Source organism: Sprattus sprattus (assembly GCF_963457725.1).
Source record: "Sprattus sprattus genome assembly, chromosome: 15".
In the NCBI taxonomy this organism is placed as follows: domain Eukaryota; kingdom Metazoa; phylum Chordata; class Actinopteri; order Clupeiformes; family Clupeidae; genus Sprattus; species Sprattus sprattus.
In genome coordinates, this window is record NC_137913.1 from 13469941 (window position 1) to 13486762 (window position 16822).

The 16822-nt window shown below is 42.2% G+C and overlaps 2 protein-coding genes across 2 annotated transcripts in view; both read left to right on the forward strand.

Moving 5' to 3' along the window:
- Positions 1 to 2944: 2944 nt before the first annotated feature.
- Positions 2945 to 8015, forward strand: ddx51 (DEAD (Asp-Glu-Ala-Asp) box polypeptide 51). Its single transcript, XM_080853207.1, has 16 exons — positions 2945 to 3028; positions 3182 to 3426; positions 3555 to 3739; positions 3816 to 3966; positions 4080 to 4225; positions 4309 to 4380; positions 4544 to 4650; positions 4734 to 4842; positions 4963 to 5099; positions 5414 to 5600; positions 5987 to 6102; positions 6564 to 6680; positions 6836 to 6937; positions 7208 to 7271; positions 7550 to 7684; positions 7896 to 8015. The coding sequence occupies exons 1-16, from the start codon at positions 3006 to 3008 to the stop codon at positions 7926 to 7928; spliced, it is 1929 nt and encodes a 642-aa protein (XP_080709333.1). The 5' UTR covers positions 2945 to 3005; the 3' UTR covers positions 7929 to 8015.
- Positions 8016 to 9058: 1043 nt separating this feature from the next.
- Positions 9059 to 16822, forward strand: part of cabin1 (calcineurin binding protein 1) — a 64544-nt gene continuing 56780 nt past the window's right edge. Inside the window, 14 exon segments of the mRNA XM_080852581.1 lie at positions 9059 to 9115; positions 9265 to 9357; positions 9516 to 9629; positions 9711 to 9845; positions 10542 to 10722; positions 11061 to 11190; positions 11503 to 11652; positions 12285 to 12787; positions 13026 to 13197; positions 13436 to 13566; positions 13943 to 14160; positions 14455 to 14527; positions 15424 to 15611; positions 16252 to 16395. Of these exon segments, the coding sequence (XP_080708707.1) occupies positions 9113 to 9115; positions 9265 to 9357; positions 9516 to 9629; positions 9711 to 9845; positions 10542 to 10722; positions 11061 to 11190; positions 11503 to 11652; positions 12285 to 12787; positions 13026 to 13197; positions 13436 to 13566; positions 13943 to 14160; positions 14455 to 14527; positions 15424 to 15611; positions 16252 to 16395 (2235 nt within the window). The 5' untranslated portion in view covers positions 9059 to 9112.

Below are 16822 nucleotides of genomic sequence, written 5' to 3' on the forward strand. Positions count from 1 at the left end.
TTGCCTTTCTTTTTTCCTTCATCCACTCTTCTTTCCTTCTTCCACTTTTCTTTCCTGTCTTCACTCTTCTTTCCTTCTTACACTCTTCTTTCCTTTATTCTTTCCTTCTTTCACTCTTCTTTCTTTTCTTATTTCCTTCTTCCACTCTTCTTTCCTTCCTTCACTCTTCTTTCCTTTCTTCTTTCATTATTTCACTCTTCTTTCTTTTCTTCTTTCCTTCTTCCACTCTTCTTTCCTTTCTTCACTCTTCTTTCTTTTCTTCTTTCCTTCTTCCACTCTTCTTTCCTTTCTTCTTTCCTTCTCTCACTCTTCTCTCTTTTCTTCTTCCTTTCTTAACCTTTGCATTTCATGCACTGGTATTTCCTTCAGGAAATGCATTTTCTAGTTATTATTACAGTGCATGAAATGCCCTGTATTGTTATTCCTAGGCTTCTTCTTCTTCTTCTTCTTCTTATTCTTGTTACCTTTTTCTGCGATTAATTCAGCCCGAACCGCTTAACGTAGAAACTTCATTCAAACTTTGGCGCGTAGGTCTTGTAAAGGACACTTATGCTATGTATTTTTCACTTTTCTAAACTTTATACTTTTTAAGATATTAAATAAAAACGAATCTAAATTTTCCCATTGACTTACATTGGGCCATTATGACATCATAATAGGGTATTTAAACTGGCTTGCACCTGTGCTTCACTGACAGCTGCGCCAAATCAAAGGAACCTCTTCTCTGTCCCTCTCAATTTAACTGTAACTAGGAACATTAAGACACCTTCCAATCTCTACTTTTTTTCTCTCCATCTCTCCATCTTTCTCTCTATCCCTCTCAGTCTACTTTCTCGCACACTCAATCTCTCTTCTTCACTCCATTTTTATCTCCTTTTTTCAATATTTTCACTCTCTTTTTCTCTTTCACTCTTCTTTCCTTCTTCCACTCTTCTTTCCTTCTTTCACTTTTCTTTCCTTTCTTCACTCTCCTTTCTTCTTTCTTTCTTTCACTCTTCTTTCCTTTTCTTCTTTCCTTCTTCAACTATTATTTCCTTCTTTCACTCTTCTTTCCTTTCTTCACTCTTCTTTCTTTTCTTCTTTCCTTCTTTCACTCTTTCACTCTTGCTTTTTATAGAGGGAATATATATATATTTTACTTTTTCGTTGAAAAGAAAAACATTAATATAAGAATTTATCTCCATGGAGGTAGAACCATAGACATGTATACGTAGACGCCGCCTCCACTGCTTCTCGGCGAAACGCGTCGCCGCCATATTGTTACAGGAGCTCTCTGACGTCAGAGGTCTGTCAAACGTGTCAAACAACCGCAAGTTGCCAGGAGCTGCGGTTTGTCTGGATAAAAATCACGATAACCCTTTACATTTCGCAACCAATTTCATGGAGTATTCAAGGGTTTATGCTCTACGTGAAGTGTGTGAAAAAGATTTGCCTCTACATTACTTTGAATCTCGCTAGTTAAATCGAATCATGTGCATGGGTCTATGATAAACGCGCACCTGTCTTGCACAGCTCGTGCACTTTGAAAATACTGAGAAGATCTATAAACTATCGAAATAGTGCTTCTTTAGTTACTAGGTATTGACCATCAGTAAGAGAAAGAGCATACATCAAATAGTGAGAAACTGGCAGTCAGTGTGTTTTTCATAGTTTAATAGTTCCTTTTCAAGTATGTGCATTAAGAAACCTTGAACAGTGCAATTGGCAATACACAGTTATTTCACAAATCAACATTACAAAAAAAGCTATATATTTCTATAGCAGTAAAAATATACACATCTCAATATATACATACACATCTCAATAGTTGAACTGTAATATAAATAACATAGCATATATATAATACAATATAATATAATGACTCAGTATAATGTGCAATGGAATAACATATGATATATATAATATGTGATACAATATAATATAATGTAATATATTTTAAGTATAGGTATATATTCATATTATATAATATATATATATATATATATATATATATATTTGTACATTTGTACAATTTGACATATACAATCATGCTCATAACATTTTCAGATCTATGCAGTGCAATTGACACAATATAGAATTTCACACAATATATGATATAATATAATAATTTAATCTAGGCTAGAACCCTTTAAAAAGTATCGTATTTTTTCGACTGTTGCCAGTCTGTAATTGCAGCGTGCTCAGTTTTGCAATGTGGTGCAGCCTGATTTTGTGGAATATGAATATATACCTATACTTAAAATATATTATATTATATTGTATCACATATTATATATATCATATATATGTTATTCCATTGCACATTATACTGAGTCATTAATTTCTTAATGCACAGTCATTCATTTCTTAATGCACATACTTGAAAAGGAACTATTAAACTATGAAAAACACACTGACTGCCAGTATTTCACTATTTGATGTATGCTCTTTCTCTTAATGATGGTCAATACGTAGTAACTAAAGAAGCACTATTTCGATAGTTTATAGAGCTTCTCAGTATTTTCAAAGTGCACGAGCTGTGCAAGACAGGTGCGCGTTTATCATAGACCCATGCACATGAATGACTGGCGATTTAACTAGCGAGATTCAAAGTAATGTAGAGGCAAATCTTTTTCACACACTTCACGTAGAGCATAAACCCTTGAATACTCCATGAAATTGGTTGCGAAATGTAAAAGGTTATCGTGATTTGTATCCAGATAAGCAGCTCCTGGCAACTTGCGGTTGTTTAACACGTTTGACAGACCTCTGGCGTCAGAGCGCTCCTGTAACAATATGGCGGCGACGCGTTTCGCCGAGGCAACGGGCTGAAGCAGTGGAGGCGGCGTCTACGTATACATGTCTATGGGTAGAACGGTCGTTGCGTCATCAGTAGGCGACGTGCGTCATCTTGTGCTTACACTCAACACATGGCTAGTAGTCCACCACATACATGCCATTTATTTTCGGACTGTAGTTCTGATTTTCTTACCTAATATAATACAACAAGGGAAAGTTCAAGAAGAATGTCGCTGTTCTTAATGAATCGGTATGTAGTACAATAATCGGGATGAGATTGTCATATTTTCCACTGAATTAGCACTCATGTTCGAAATTTTAAGAACATAAAACCTCATGTCAATTTTAGTAAGAACTATCAAGCTGTACTCTGATATAGTTGTGTATAATGCCACTCTTGCAGGTATCTTGGGGATGATGATGACGACGAGGATGCCAAGGAATCAAGATCCAAAGCCTTGCTAGAAAAGTTACAAAAACAGGCTAAAGAGAGGGAACAACAGGCTCTATCCAACAGAACAGTCGTTAAGTCAGAGGAAGACGAGAAAGAGGGAAAAAGGAAAAGGAGAAAACCAGAGGATAGCGAGGAACTGTCTACAAAAGTGAAAAAGTCGAAAAAGAAGGCAAGCCCACTGAAAACTGAAACAGGTATGTGTGTATTTTCGTTGTTCATGTTACATGCAGGAAAGTTTGCCTAGTCTGCAATTTGTCTTTATGATGTCGATTACTTGTAGTTTGCAAAAGGCTGAGTCTGAAATACATTTTTTTGGATGCAGCAGAAGACCAAACAGCAGCCACAGAGACATCCAGTGAAGTTGAGAGCAGTACTGCAGCAAAACAGCAGAGCAGTAAAGACAAAAATGAATCTGAGATCCAAACTGATACCTCAGCTGAGCCCAAAAGTTCATCACAACCAGGTTTCCCTATTCTTGGCGGATTTGAAAAGAAAACTGTACAAAAGGTAGGTAACACAAACTGAAAGGATAATTTGACATAGTTGTTTTGTGAATAAATCACACTAAAATGTCTGTCATCAGGTCCACCGAGTCTTGCCACAGTGGCTTGCTCAACCAGATGTGATCCAAAAAGATATTAAGAGTAACCTGGTTCCAGTCAGTTTGGTTTCTGAAATTTGCCCTAAACTTCTGAAGAGACTGGAAAAGAATGGGATTCATAACTTATTTCCTGGTAAGATAGAGCCTACTTTTTGACTATTGACAACAGTTTATGTTTTCAAATAAAAGGAAGTCGGTCTACTAGACATTTTAAATGTCCTGAACATAATTTCTTGCCTTGTACAGTTCAGGCCGAGGTGATTCCTGCTGTTTTGGAGGGCGTTTGCCATGGGCTGCTGATGGGGAGAGGAGGTTACAGACCGAGAGACATCTGTGTGTCAGCACCTACAGGCAGTGGCAAGACTCTTGCTTTCGTCATTCCCATCGTCCAGGTAGTAAATGTCTGTGACTGTGTGTGTGTGTTTTTTTCACTGTTGTTACAGTTAAATTGTATTAATATTTCCCTTCCTTCTAGGCTTTGTCAGAGAGAGTCTTATGTCAGGTCAGGGCCTTGATTGTGCTGCCAACAAAGGAACTTGCACAGCAGGTAACTATGGCAATTTAAAGCATGGTTCAGACATATCTGCATTTGGGGATTCAGGGAGGGTATTCAATTACTGAACTGTACTGCAAATGTATAGGTGTGCTCATCATGTTTCAGAGATAAGTCTGATGTTTAATCACAGATAGATCCTTTAATTTTTCCGCAGGTATACAAAGTCTTCTGTACCTATGCTGAAGGCACCAATTTGAAAGTGGTGATGATTGCTGGTCAGAAATCATTTGCTGCAGAGCAGGCGTCTCTTTCAGAAAACAAGTATGTGATTCAAAATTGGGAGAAATTGAGAAACAAATGACTGTCATCATGAGAAAATAGAATGGAAATACTTTGTTTTTCAGAGGAGCGCTATCCTGCAGTTTGGCCGACATTGTTGTAGCGACCCCAGGCAGGCTGGTGGATCATATTAATAAGAACGACGGCTTCAGTTTGCAGCATCTACGTTTCCTTGTGAGTCAGTCTAGGTTGCTGAAAGAAATCGTAATGTTGTTTTTAAATCATCTTTTTGAGGGATGTTGTCCATTCTCCTCTCATATGAATTGAATTTGTATTGATTGATTGGAATTATAGGTTATTGATGAGGCAGACCGGATGATTGACAGCATGCACCAGTCATGGCTCAAACTGGTAACTCAAGCAGTGTATAAGAAAGGCGGTGATTTGTCCATCTTCGGGAGGAGAGAACCAGGACCCATCACAGCAGCCAGGTCTGACACCAGTAGCAATGGTATTAATTAGCGTCCAATCACCTGGCCCCCAGTCAGCACGAGGCAATGGGCTATAATTGACAGCACTTGAAAAGTCAGATGAGGACAGAATATGAATGCTTGTTGATATTATCTCTGATCCTTTCATCTTGATTGATAAACTGACTGGTTGGCCTTAAATTGAGTTAAATTGTTACGGAGTTGCTGACCAAGTGCTTACAAAGATTATATACTTAGTCTAATTTAACTATGGGTTTGATTACCCATAATATCTCACACACTGTTCTTTCATGTCTTGGCCTGTTCTGCTGCAGCTTATCCCCGTCCCAGATGCCTCTGCAGAAGCTGCTGTTTTCAGCCACTCTCACTCAGAACCCTGAGAAGCTCCAGCAGCTGGGCCTGCACCAGCCCCGGCTCTTCAGCTCCATCCACAGCAGCGCCTCCTCCACGCAAGAGGCCTCTCAGCCTTCTGAGAAGTTCAACTTCCCGGAGGGCCTCACGGTAGAGTCTCCACACACTTCTCATTGCTGAGAATGCCAACCAGTTGTACACAATATCGTAACGGTGTTAATTATCGGACGGCGTGTGTTGTCGGCAAACGTTCAAGTTCTCATGTCAATCCATTATTAAACTGAAGTTATAGAGTCTTAATCCATTATAAAATTTTGATTTTGATTGTCAGAATGGCCGATATTTGACACTGTCCGATAACTGACATCAGTTCTCTAATTTTCACATTTTGTTGTCAAAAGGTAACTTTGAAAATAATAGTAGGTTTACCTCAACATAATTCAAGAACTGTTCACACTGAGGATTGTGTATTCTTGACAGATTAATATGATTGTTGGTCCCTTTGTGTCCTGACTGATTTGTCGTGGTTTCTGCAGGAATACTACATCCCATGTACTTTGAGCAAGAAGCCCCTCATCCTCCTTCATCTTCTGCTGCGTCTCAAGTTCAGCACTGTGCTCTGCTTCACCAACTCCAGAGAGGCCGCACACAGGTCATTGGCTAATATGGGAGAGACAAACTAAATCATAACAGCATCATATTCTCTTCCAATGTGTTATCTGCGTTGAAACCATCCCTAAACAATTGTTTTGGATTGGGCCGTAATGTACCATGGCTGTCTCTGTGATTCCCACCCCTGTTGTTTACAGACTCCGCTGAGTGTACATAGGAATTTGATAATGATTCTACCAATGAATATAATTGTTTCAAGCCTCCAACATTTTTTTTTTTAAATGTGTGACATTCATTGTTTTGACATTTTCCTGTACAATGTATGTATGTATGTATGTATGTATGTATGTATGTATGTATGTATGTATGTATGTATGTATGTATGTATGTATGTATGTATCTATGTATCTATGTATCTATGAATGTATTGTATGTATGATTTTCCAGATCATGCTCTTTACATGTTACTATGTACTAAGTCCTCTCTCCTGCTTTCTGCAGGCTGTTCATGCTGGTGAAGCTTTTTGGAGGGGTTCAGGTCGCAGAGTTCTCCTCACGTCTAAGTCCTTCGGAGAGGAAGAAGACCCTGAGGGATTTTGAGCAGGAGAAGATCCAGCTGTGAGCGCATTATTGTTTTGTGTGGTGTTGTTCGTAACAATTAAATAAATGACTGTGTTGATAACGGGGTTATGAAGCATCTGTATAATTACACATGTTATACTGATGTCGACCCGTACTAAATCTGTTCATCTGTTGTTCATCTTCTCTCACAGGGTGATAAGCACTGACGCAGCTGCCCGAGGGATTGATATTCAGGGAGTGAAATGTGTTGTGAACTACGATGCACCTCAATTCATTAGGACTTACATTCATAGGCAGGTTACCAATCATGCTATAATCACAAATACAGTGTGGTCACGTATTGGTGGGGGAAAAAAACTGTTATAATGGCTTCAAAGTGTAATTCTGTCATACATTGATGAGCATATAATAACAGCAATGACATTGCTAGAAGGAGATAATTTCGCTCTGAATTGTTCTTGATGGAGTACTTCAGGTAGTTGAATGTTTTTGATTGGCCATATATATATATATAATGGCAGATCTAACCTTAGAATAATGTTTCCAATATTCTTGTTCTGTAGGGTTGGCAGAACTGCAAGAGCAGGGAAATCTGGAATTTCTTTCACATTCTTGCTTGGGGTTCAGGTAAAACAGGAGAGAAACTGATATAAATAATGCACCAGTATTGTTTTTAGTGTTTTTCCCATCAGATCTACGATGCTATGCAAAGGTTACTGTTATTTCAAATGATCTGTAGATTACACTCTTGTTCAAATTCATCATTCTACTGGAAAATATGTGAAACTATGCATTTATAATAAAAAAACATGGATAATAGAAATGCAATTTTTTTGGGGGCATTTTTGTTCATCTGGCAGAGAACAAGCATTCAGTGTAATTTGCCTCTGCCTCTCTCTTTTCAGGAGAAAAACTTCCTTCAGATGGTGACAGATGCAGGCAGCCCAAGTGTACAGAAACAGATCATCCAACCAGAAAGCTTGAAGAGCATGGAGGCCTGCTATGAACAGACCCTTGTGGAACTGGGAAATGCCATCAAAGTAAGTTCATCAAAGAAATGTTGCATTTTCAATTGATATCAGTCAGTATTCATTTATTGTTAAGAAGAATGCAGATATCCTGATTGTTACATTTGAAACACAATAAATAAGGTGCTTTGATGAAAGATAGTTTTTATCCATTCACATAGCATTTTCTGATACTTGAATGAAATGTTATTGAATCAAACAATATATCTTATTGTTCCTACAGGATGAAAAGGCCAAGAAGCGAAGGACACTATGAGGCAGCTGAATTGTTTGATGATTATTTGTAAAAGTGTCCTTTATTGTTTCCATATGAGTAATTTGCTTATTAAAAAAATTGATCAAATTACTTTGTATGTATTTTTGACATGGAAAACTATGCACAAGGTCCGTGTAAACTCTGATGTCACTCTATGGCGGTCTCCCTGATAAAGTCCGTCATCCACCAACTATGTGGATCCCCCCGCGCCACCAATGTTTTGTTGTCGTAATATTACCAAATTTCTGCTTTTGAGTGTATCATTGGTCCGTTGTACACGCGGCTGCATGCCCATGACCAATGACATCCCTCTATATTGCTTGATGAAATCTGTCATGATTCAAGTCTGCACCGGTAAGACACCAATCAAACTTTGCAATAGAGCCTCTTATGATTTGTGTTTGTGTCAAGCCATCATGATTATTTTGACACACAACAATTTAATTCGTAGAGTCTAATAAATTACCAAGTTGTGGCAAGCTCTCGCCTTCACAGGGTGGGCCGATGCTTGCTAGCGCAAATGCCTAGCTAGATAGATAGCTAGCCAGCTACAACGTCGGAGATTGAATTGTGTCGGGCTAGTTGGTCAGACAAAGGACTGTTGGTACGGCACATTAACTGTAGGAACCAATAAATACAAAACACAGATATGAACTTTGGAAAACATGGAAACAGTAGCTAAAAGTTTATGAGGGGTGTTGTGTGTATTGCTTAGTATGCTAGCTATTAATAAATCAGGTCTGTCAACAGAGGATAGCGGACGGTTAACGTCACAGTTGTTTGCAGTGCTAACGTAACCTGGAAGAACCCCGTTTTTGCTAACTAGTTTGCCATGCTTGAGATCTTGACAGTAAACTTTGCACAGCCAAGCTCCACGAAGGTGTTTCGTTGCTACATTGGTAAACGAGGATAAACAGTAGCAGTTTATGGAAACCCACCGGATTTGTTACACGGCTGTTTTTTTTTTTTTTTTGAGCATTTCGCACATTGATGGTACTGAATATCTGCTGTGGACATCGTACTAAAGCTTTGTTATTGTATGTCTTTAACATGTCCTTAATAGTATCTGTTAAACCATCTCGCTGCATATTTCCATAACCGATTTTGCCTTTATGTTTATGTATTTTACAGGTTATGAAGAAGCGTAGTTGATGTCAATGGTCGGCTCCTAATTTGACAGAAATATGGTATTGTATCTTCTACCTATCTAGTTATGGAATCATTGCTATTTAAAATTACACATGTGTCTACGCTAATAGTACCACTTCAGGAACACAGCTGGACTGTAAACAATGTCTCTGACTAGACAGTGAAGATGTGAATGTCTTTTGTGCAGATCCGGATAGCTGCTCTCAATGCAGCCTCCTTAGCTGCAGATGAGCATGAGGATGCCCAGAAAACCACTAAAAGCCAGACCAAGGAGGCACAGGTAAAATTGGAGGGGATGTTATCCTATAATTACTCTTTAATTATACTTTATCCCCTTTGGTAGATTTGTACAGGGTTGGTGCAACATGGTTTTCTTTGCTGTTATTTTTGTATCAGCTACATTGCAAATGTAAACACAAAATACATTTTAACTTGCAGGAAGCTGAGGCCTTTGCGCTGTATCACAAAGCCTTGGACCTACAAAAGCATGACAAATCTGAAGAGTCCGCGAAAGCGTACCATGAACTCCTCAGGACCCCACTGCTCAAGGAGGTAAGCACAGGATCACAAGGCAGAAAGGAAAGCATGATGCTGGACGGTACAGAATTTCTGTCTTCTTCTTGGGATTGGCAGGCACAGCCCTCGGAGGACGAGAAGGTGGGTCTGAAGCACCCAGGGCTAATGCTGAAGTACTCCACCTACAAAAACCTGGCCAGCCTGTCTGTGCAGAGGGACGACCTGGGGACGGCCATGGACTTTTACCTTGAGGTGATGGTGTGATGTTTTCTCAAGCCTACGTGGCTTTTTGCATTTCACAGTCCTGAAATTCCCAGATCCTCACAATTATAAACAAACTGCCCGACTTTCTATGCCGCTATATAGATATTATATTAAGGGGTTGCACAACTTCAGATTTTTGTCAGTCGACAGTTATGTGATTAAAGTCGAGTTGATGCCAACTCATCGCTGAGGTTATTGATGATGATATCGCTGATGATGAAGTAGGTTTTGCATAGCTTGACCAAAACGGGGAGATCTGTCCTGGTTAGGGGTATGGGCAGCGTGTTCCCCACGGTGGGAATATGCTGTGTTAATTCTTCGGCAATACTTCAGAGGGTGCTGTGCGTTGGATTGTGACAGGTGAGACAATCTCTTTGTAACCGACCTGGGGACGGCCATGGACTTTTACCTTGAGGTGATGGTGTGATGTTTTCTTGAAGCCTACGTGGCTTTTTGCATTTCACAGTCCTGAAATTCCCAGATCCTCACAATTATAAACAAACTGCCCGACTTTCTATGCCGCTTTGAGTAGTCTATTTTTCTACTTTCAGCTTGCATTTCACCATACAGACACATTGATGTAATGTAATAGGCAATCTTCTGGAATGGACATCCCCATATTTACTCTGTCCCCTGATGAAACACTAGCTTCTTTATTTTACCAAGTCTACTCTTCTCTCTCAGGCTGTGATGCTGGACTCCACTGATGTCAACATGTGGTATAAGATCGGCCAGGTGGCCTTGCGCCTGGTGCGTATCCCCTTGGCCCGCCATGCCTTTGAAGAGGGGCTGCACTGTAACCCTGACCACTGGCCTTGCCTGGACAACCTCATCACTGTTCTCTACACGATCAGTGACTACAGCTGTGAGTTACATTAGTCGGTTGGTGAACCTTTGACCCAAACAGCAGAGCACAATTTCAAGGGAGTTGTTAAATATGTGCATGCTGCCTCTGTTGGAGTTATGCCCTCTGTTGGTGTTAAGAAGCAGAAACGGTGTTTAGTGTGTTATGAATGTTGATGAATGCAGGTATTTTGGTGGAATGCTTGTGTTAAGCAGATGCAAGCTCAAATATATAATCTATGTGGTGGATCATAGCAGATGTGTCTCAGGCACTCTATAGTGGGGGAGAGAGCATGCATTTGTCACATCACAAACATTCATGTACACTATTTTAAGTTTTACCCTTTTTTGCATGCCAAGCCTGCCTGTACCACATCTGCAAAGCCCTGGAGAAGGATCACTGCTACACCAAGGCCTTAGTGCTGAAGGAGAAGATCTTTCAGGAGCAGCCTTGTCTGAAGAGGGACTCGATGCAGATGTTCTCCAAATGGTGTGTCTTGCCGTTGTTGCTTTATGTATCCCACCTCATCTCTGTATTCTTATGCGTTATGTGTTATATCAATGTGTTGTTAGGGATGTTAAGGCTGTTATCTCTGTAAAGCTGTTTTGAGACAGTACCCACAGTAAGGAATACCATACACATACACGTAAAGATCTGTCCGAGATTCCGAGATGCAGCCCATGTTTTTATGTGACAGCTAGAGGACTGTGAGGAGCACTTCACTGAATTTGAATCTTGGACTAAGCCATTTAAAATAGGACAGAATTCAAATTAACATATGTTATTGTGTTTTTCCTGTAGCCACATGTCGGTGCATTATGTGGAGGTGGACGAGGAGGAGGCGCAGAGCGTCGTACAGGAGGCCCTGGAGCTGAGGAAGCGCAGGCAGGCTCTGAACGTACAAGAGCCCAAGCCTGACCTGCTCCTGGTGCAACCCATCAAATACTTCACGTGAGGAGCCGCTCTCTGGTCCTCCACAGTTCACATAAAAGGCTTTATATTATCTGATGTGTTTAGTCACCCAAGGGCACTATTTGTTGTTAGATTGAGGTTTTGGTTTTTGAGAGTTGGCAAATATTCATTAATATATTAGTTGTCCATCTCCAGAAAGCATTTGGCTGTTAAAATGATTGATGATTGATTTTCATCATCCTCAGTTGATATTTGTAGAGTATGCAGTACTCCTGCCCTCCTGATTAACATTATCTCTAGGATATCTTTGTTTTGTCTTAGATGTTGTGATGTTGCACATTATTACTTTTGAAGATTGATTATCAGTCAGGCACAGTAGATATTATATTAAGGGGTTGCACAACTTCAGATTTTTGTCAGTCGACAGTTATTTGATTAAAGTCGAGTTGATGCCAACTCATCGCTGAGGTTATTGATGATGATATCGCTGATGATGAAGTAGGTTTTGCATAGCTTGACCAAAACGGGGAGATCTGTCCTGGTTAGGGGTATGGGCAGCGTGTTCCCCACGGTGGGAATATGCTGTGTTAATTCTTCTGCAATACTTCAGAGGGTGCTGTGCGTTGGATTGTGACAGGTGAGACAATCTCTTTGTAACCCTCACTGACCAGGTGGAAGAGTGTCGGGGAGAGTTTGGTGGCCATGTACCAACACCAGACCACATGTGACCCACCCCGTCCGAGTCTTGGACGGCGGATCAACCTGTCGGAGTACCAGGACCTAGAGCGCTGCCTACAGCGCACACCTCCTCCTTGCCAGCCTCCCACACAGCCCCCCACACAGCCCCCCACCCCGGTCAGTGAGCCGCAGGCCCTGTCCCAGCCTGGCAGCTGCTGCCCCAGCCCCACCTCCTCCCAGCCCGCCATGGCTGAACAGCTGGTTGCCCCGGGACCTGCAGCCATGGGAGAGGCAATAGCACCCGCGGCCCAGGCAGAGGCACCAGTACAGCCACAGACACTGCCACAGACACAGGCACAGACACAAACTGAGGCACAGGCACAGGAACAGGAACAGACACAGACACAGGAACAGTCAGAGCCTCCTCAGCCCACCAACCCCTGTCTCATCCCCCAGAGTCAGAACACGGTGGAGGTCAACACCACTGCTCCCACAGGTCAGTAGATCCTTACCAGTAGACCACACACACACACACACATTTGCTCTCTCAGCTTTGTGCCTACCTTTATTTACCTTTATCTGACTCTCTTTCTCTCTCTCTCAATCTCTCTCTCTTTCTGTCTGTCTAAGGGATAAAAGATCAAGCTCACTTTATTTTGACTTCGACCATGTTCAAGGTGATGTCCATCATATTAATTATTGTTGTTAAGCAGTGTTGATGTTCTTCTCTTCAGGTGCCGATCCCGTGATGGGAGATAAAGTAAAGAAAGCCCCCAAAAGGAAACGGGTTGTAGAGGACAGCGGAGAGACTGCCAAGCGACGATCAGCTCGAGTTCGAAACACCAAATGCAAAAAGGAAGAAAAGATAGACTTTCAGGAGCTGTTACTAAAATTCCTCCCATCAAGGTCTGCTCCCTTCATTTTTCTTTTTTTTCTGTTTTTTCTTTTCAGGAAATGCAATTGACACTCCCTTATGTTTTATGACAGCAGAAAGTTGTTTTTCAGGACACCCAAACAAATGTGCAATTAAGCCCACGGTAGTAGGCGTATACTGACATACGTGATGGTAGTTTCTTGTTATTTGCGTGAATATGACCTTGGCTCACTGGCCACCTGTCTTCCTGGCCACTTGTCTTTCTGGCAGTCTGAAGAAGTTTGATCCGGAGGACGATGACGAGAGTCTGAGTAACATGGATACCCAGTGTGATGCCAAAACAACCACAGAGCCTGGTGCCAGAGGAGCCCCAACTGAATACATCGGCTCCATGGAGGAGGGTGAGTCAGTTACCACTGGATAAGTTCATCAGCTGTGTGGAGCAGGTTGAGTCAGGTACCACTGAATACGTTCATCAGGTGTATGGAGCAGGTTGAGTCAGGTACCACTGAATAGGTTCATCAGCTGTGTGGAACAGGGTGAGTCAAGTACCACTAGATAAGTTCATCGGCTCCATGGAGGAGGGTGAGTCAAATACCAATGGATAAGTTGCACTTTTTTAGAAAATGTCTGAAATATAGAGCTTCAATGTTGATCCTGACTTTGTTTGAATCATTTTTGATAATGTTCAGATAAAAAAAAAAGGAAGTGAAGATTGCAATTCTCCAGGAAAGCATCGTGATTGGGTAGGAAATCTCTCTTCCCCCATTACTTCAGAGCGCCAGGACGTCCACAACTTCCTGCTCAACAACATGAGCAACGGCGGGATCCTGGAGCTGATGATGCGCTACCTGAAGGCGGTGGGCCAGAGGTTCCTGCAGCAGTGGCCCCCGGGCCTGGGCGGAGTGGTGCTGGACGTCTACCACTGCTGGAGGAAGCACAGCACCGGCCTCCCCAACCCACTGCACAGGGACAGCAGCGACCAGCACCTCAGGGTACAGACTCAGCATTTAGAGTTCAAAGGTTAAAGGTACAGTCTGTAATTCTGGTGACTGGCTGTTGAGCTGAAATATCAATTCAACACTCTATGAGAACTTCTGAATTTGACAACAATTAATGTGTATTGGACTAAAATTGAGGACTGATCCTTTAAGCTGCCGTAAGGGTTTCCACACTGACGCTCAGTTCAGACTGTGTTACCTTGTTTTCGGATGTAAATGGGCTTTTAGTGGTAAAGGTGCCGCTTGGCCGTCTGTACTTAATTCTACATATTTGTTGGGCTTCCACAGGAGATGATGATTATGAGCTTGGCGTGTATGGAGCTACAGTTGGAGAAGTGGTCCCAGGCGAAGGGAAAGCTGGGTAAGAACTAACATGTACAAACTCGCCCGTGTCTGATTTTATCAATGAATCTACACCCAGACAAACATGTGCTGGGGTACACCAGTCTGCTCTGGAGTTCCACACTTAGATGCACAAAAGCCTGCAAACCTTTGATTTGGAATGTGAAAAGACTGATAAAGACAAACTGAGCAAAGGCTCTTCTGACTATTTAGCAAAATGGTTTTCAATTCCCTGTCCTTCCATTCCCATGTAAAATGCCTCTTCGACCGTGGGTTTAGCATGCGTTAATAAAATATTTGTAGTAGTTTGTTTTGGTGTGTGCTGGTAGATCAGTGACTGTGTTAAGCATGGACAGCTTGGCTTCATGCAGCTCCGTTGAAGCCAAAATGAATCGTAATGAGAGGTGCCGTGTGTTCAACTTACAGCCATATTGCGTAGTAAGCAGAATACCAGACTTGTTGAAGGATGGGTGGAGGGTTTATGTGGTGTGGGCCTACTGGTACAGGGCCTCCACATGAGGGCCTGATGCCCGCCGTTGTGTATCAGACCAGCAGCCTCAGACACCAGAGACAGATGATGCTTCCAACGGTCACTGACCATGGTCCCTTACATACGGCGTTCAGAGACACTATTTACAGCCCTCATAGACAGATGATCAAAGACTCGGCACTGTAGGTGCATTTTGGAGCCAGAGATTGTATAGTAAACATAAGTATCGGTCCGGTGCCACCCAGAACCAACCCATAATTGGTTAAGTCACCTCACATTCTTTAGTTCCTTCCAGGTTCTTTAATTTTGAAATGCTGCCCATGTTTTGTTTAGATTGATTTTCATTTTTCATTTAGATTGATTTTCATTGAGAGCTGCTCAGAATGCCACTCAGCTTCACTAACTCCCTTCCCTTATGTCTCCAGTGTCCCCCAGGAAGCTGGTCCTGGGCCAGTCCACTGAGGAGGGTGAGCTGGACTTCCCCGGGCCTCACCACCAGTCGGACCTGCTGCACATGGCCCTGGCCTCTTCCCAGAGGGACCTGTTTGGGGACGAGTGGTGGGGTTACGTGGTGCGGATCTACTGGTACAAGGCCCGCTTCCTCACGCTCCAGGTGAGGGCTTGTCAGGGAGCCTGATGAGGGAGAATGTCGATTGTGACACCATAGCTGACAAAGTTGTTTAAACTCATTGCAGTGGTTCTCAGCAGGGGGGCTGGGGCCTTGGGATGTTTGAGGGTAACCGGAACGGTAAAAGTTGTTTTTATGAGGTGACATGGAATAAGCTAGACTAACTGCATTTGACTTTGTGATCACAGTTTCACAGTGATGACAGGCCTCTGGGTATATTTCCTTGAGCACAGGGGGGGCTTGGGGGCAAAAAGGTTGAGAATATCACTGCTCCAAAGCCCAGTGGTACCAGCAAATTTGAGATAAATTACTCCTGTGTGTGTGTGTGTGTGTGTGTGTGTGTCTGTGTGTCTGTGTGTCTGTCTCTCTCTCTCTATGTGTGTGTGTGTGTGTGTGCGTGTGTGTGTACATCTGCACATCTGTTGTGATAAAATTGCATTTCTTTTCAGTGTTGTATTTTTGGGTGCAATTACGCTTTATGTTTCTGTCCCCTTGCCTGTGTGCAGTTACACTATATGTTGCTGACTCCCTTGCATGTTTGAAGTTACGCTATATGTTGCTGACCCCTTTGCCTGTGTACATTTACGCTATATGTTGCTGACCCCTTGCCTTTGTTCTTTGTTAGGGCGAGATGGACGATGCCTTGGACAGCTATGATGTCTGCACTGGCATTCTGAAGAGCAAGAGCCAGGACGGCGGCGAGGAGGAGGAGAACTTCTCCATCGTCCTGCCCAACCTGCGAGTGGACACCACCATCTCGCTCGAGGAGGTCAGTCCAGCCTTGGGCTCTTCACCAGAGCAGTGTTCCTTCACCAGAGTAGTGTTCCTTCAGCAGATTAATGTTCCTTCAGCAGAGTAGTGTTCCTTCAGCAGAGCAGTGTTCCTTCAGCCTGGGATATTTAAATTCACTTTTTTTATTTCACTTTTCCACCAGTGGAAATGTCAGCTGGGCACGGCATCATGGAATAGGGAAAGTAGTTCCTCTTAGCATTAGTTAAAGTAGTTCCTCTTAGCATTAGTTAAAGTAGTTCCTCTTAGCATTAGTTAAAGTAGTTCCTCTTAGCATTAGTTATTAATGGATGAAAACCCGTATCTTGGGGTTGCAGTCAATCCTGGTGTGTACCTAAATGTGCAGTCCCCGATGCGAGCGAAAGATTGTGGATATTTCACTCCAAAAGCCAATCAAAGTCCTCCAT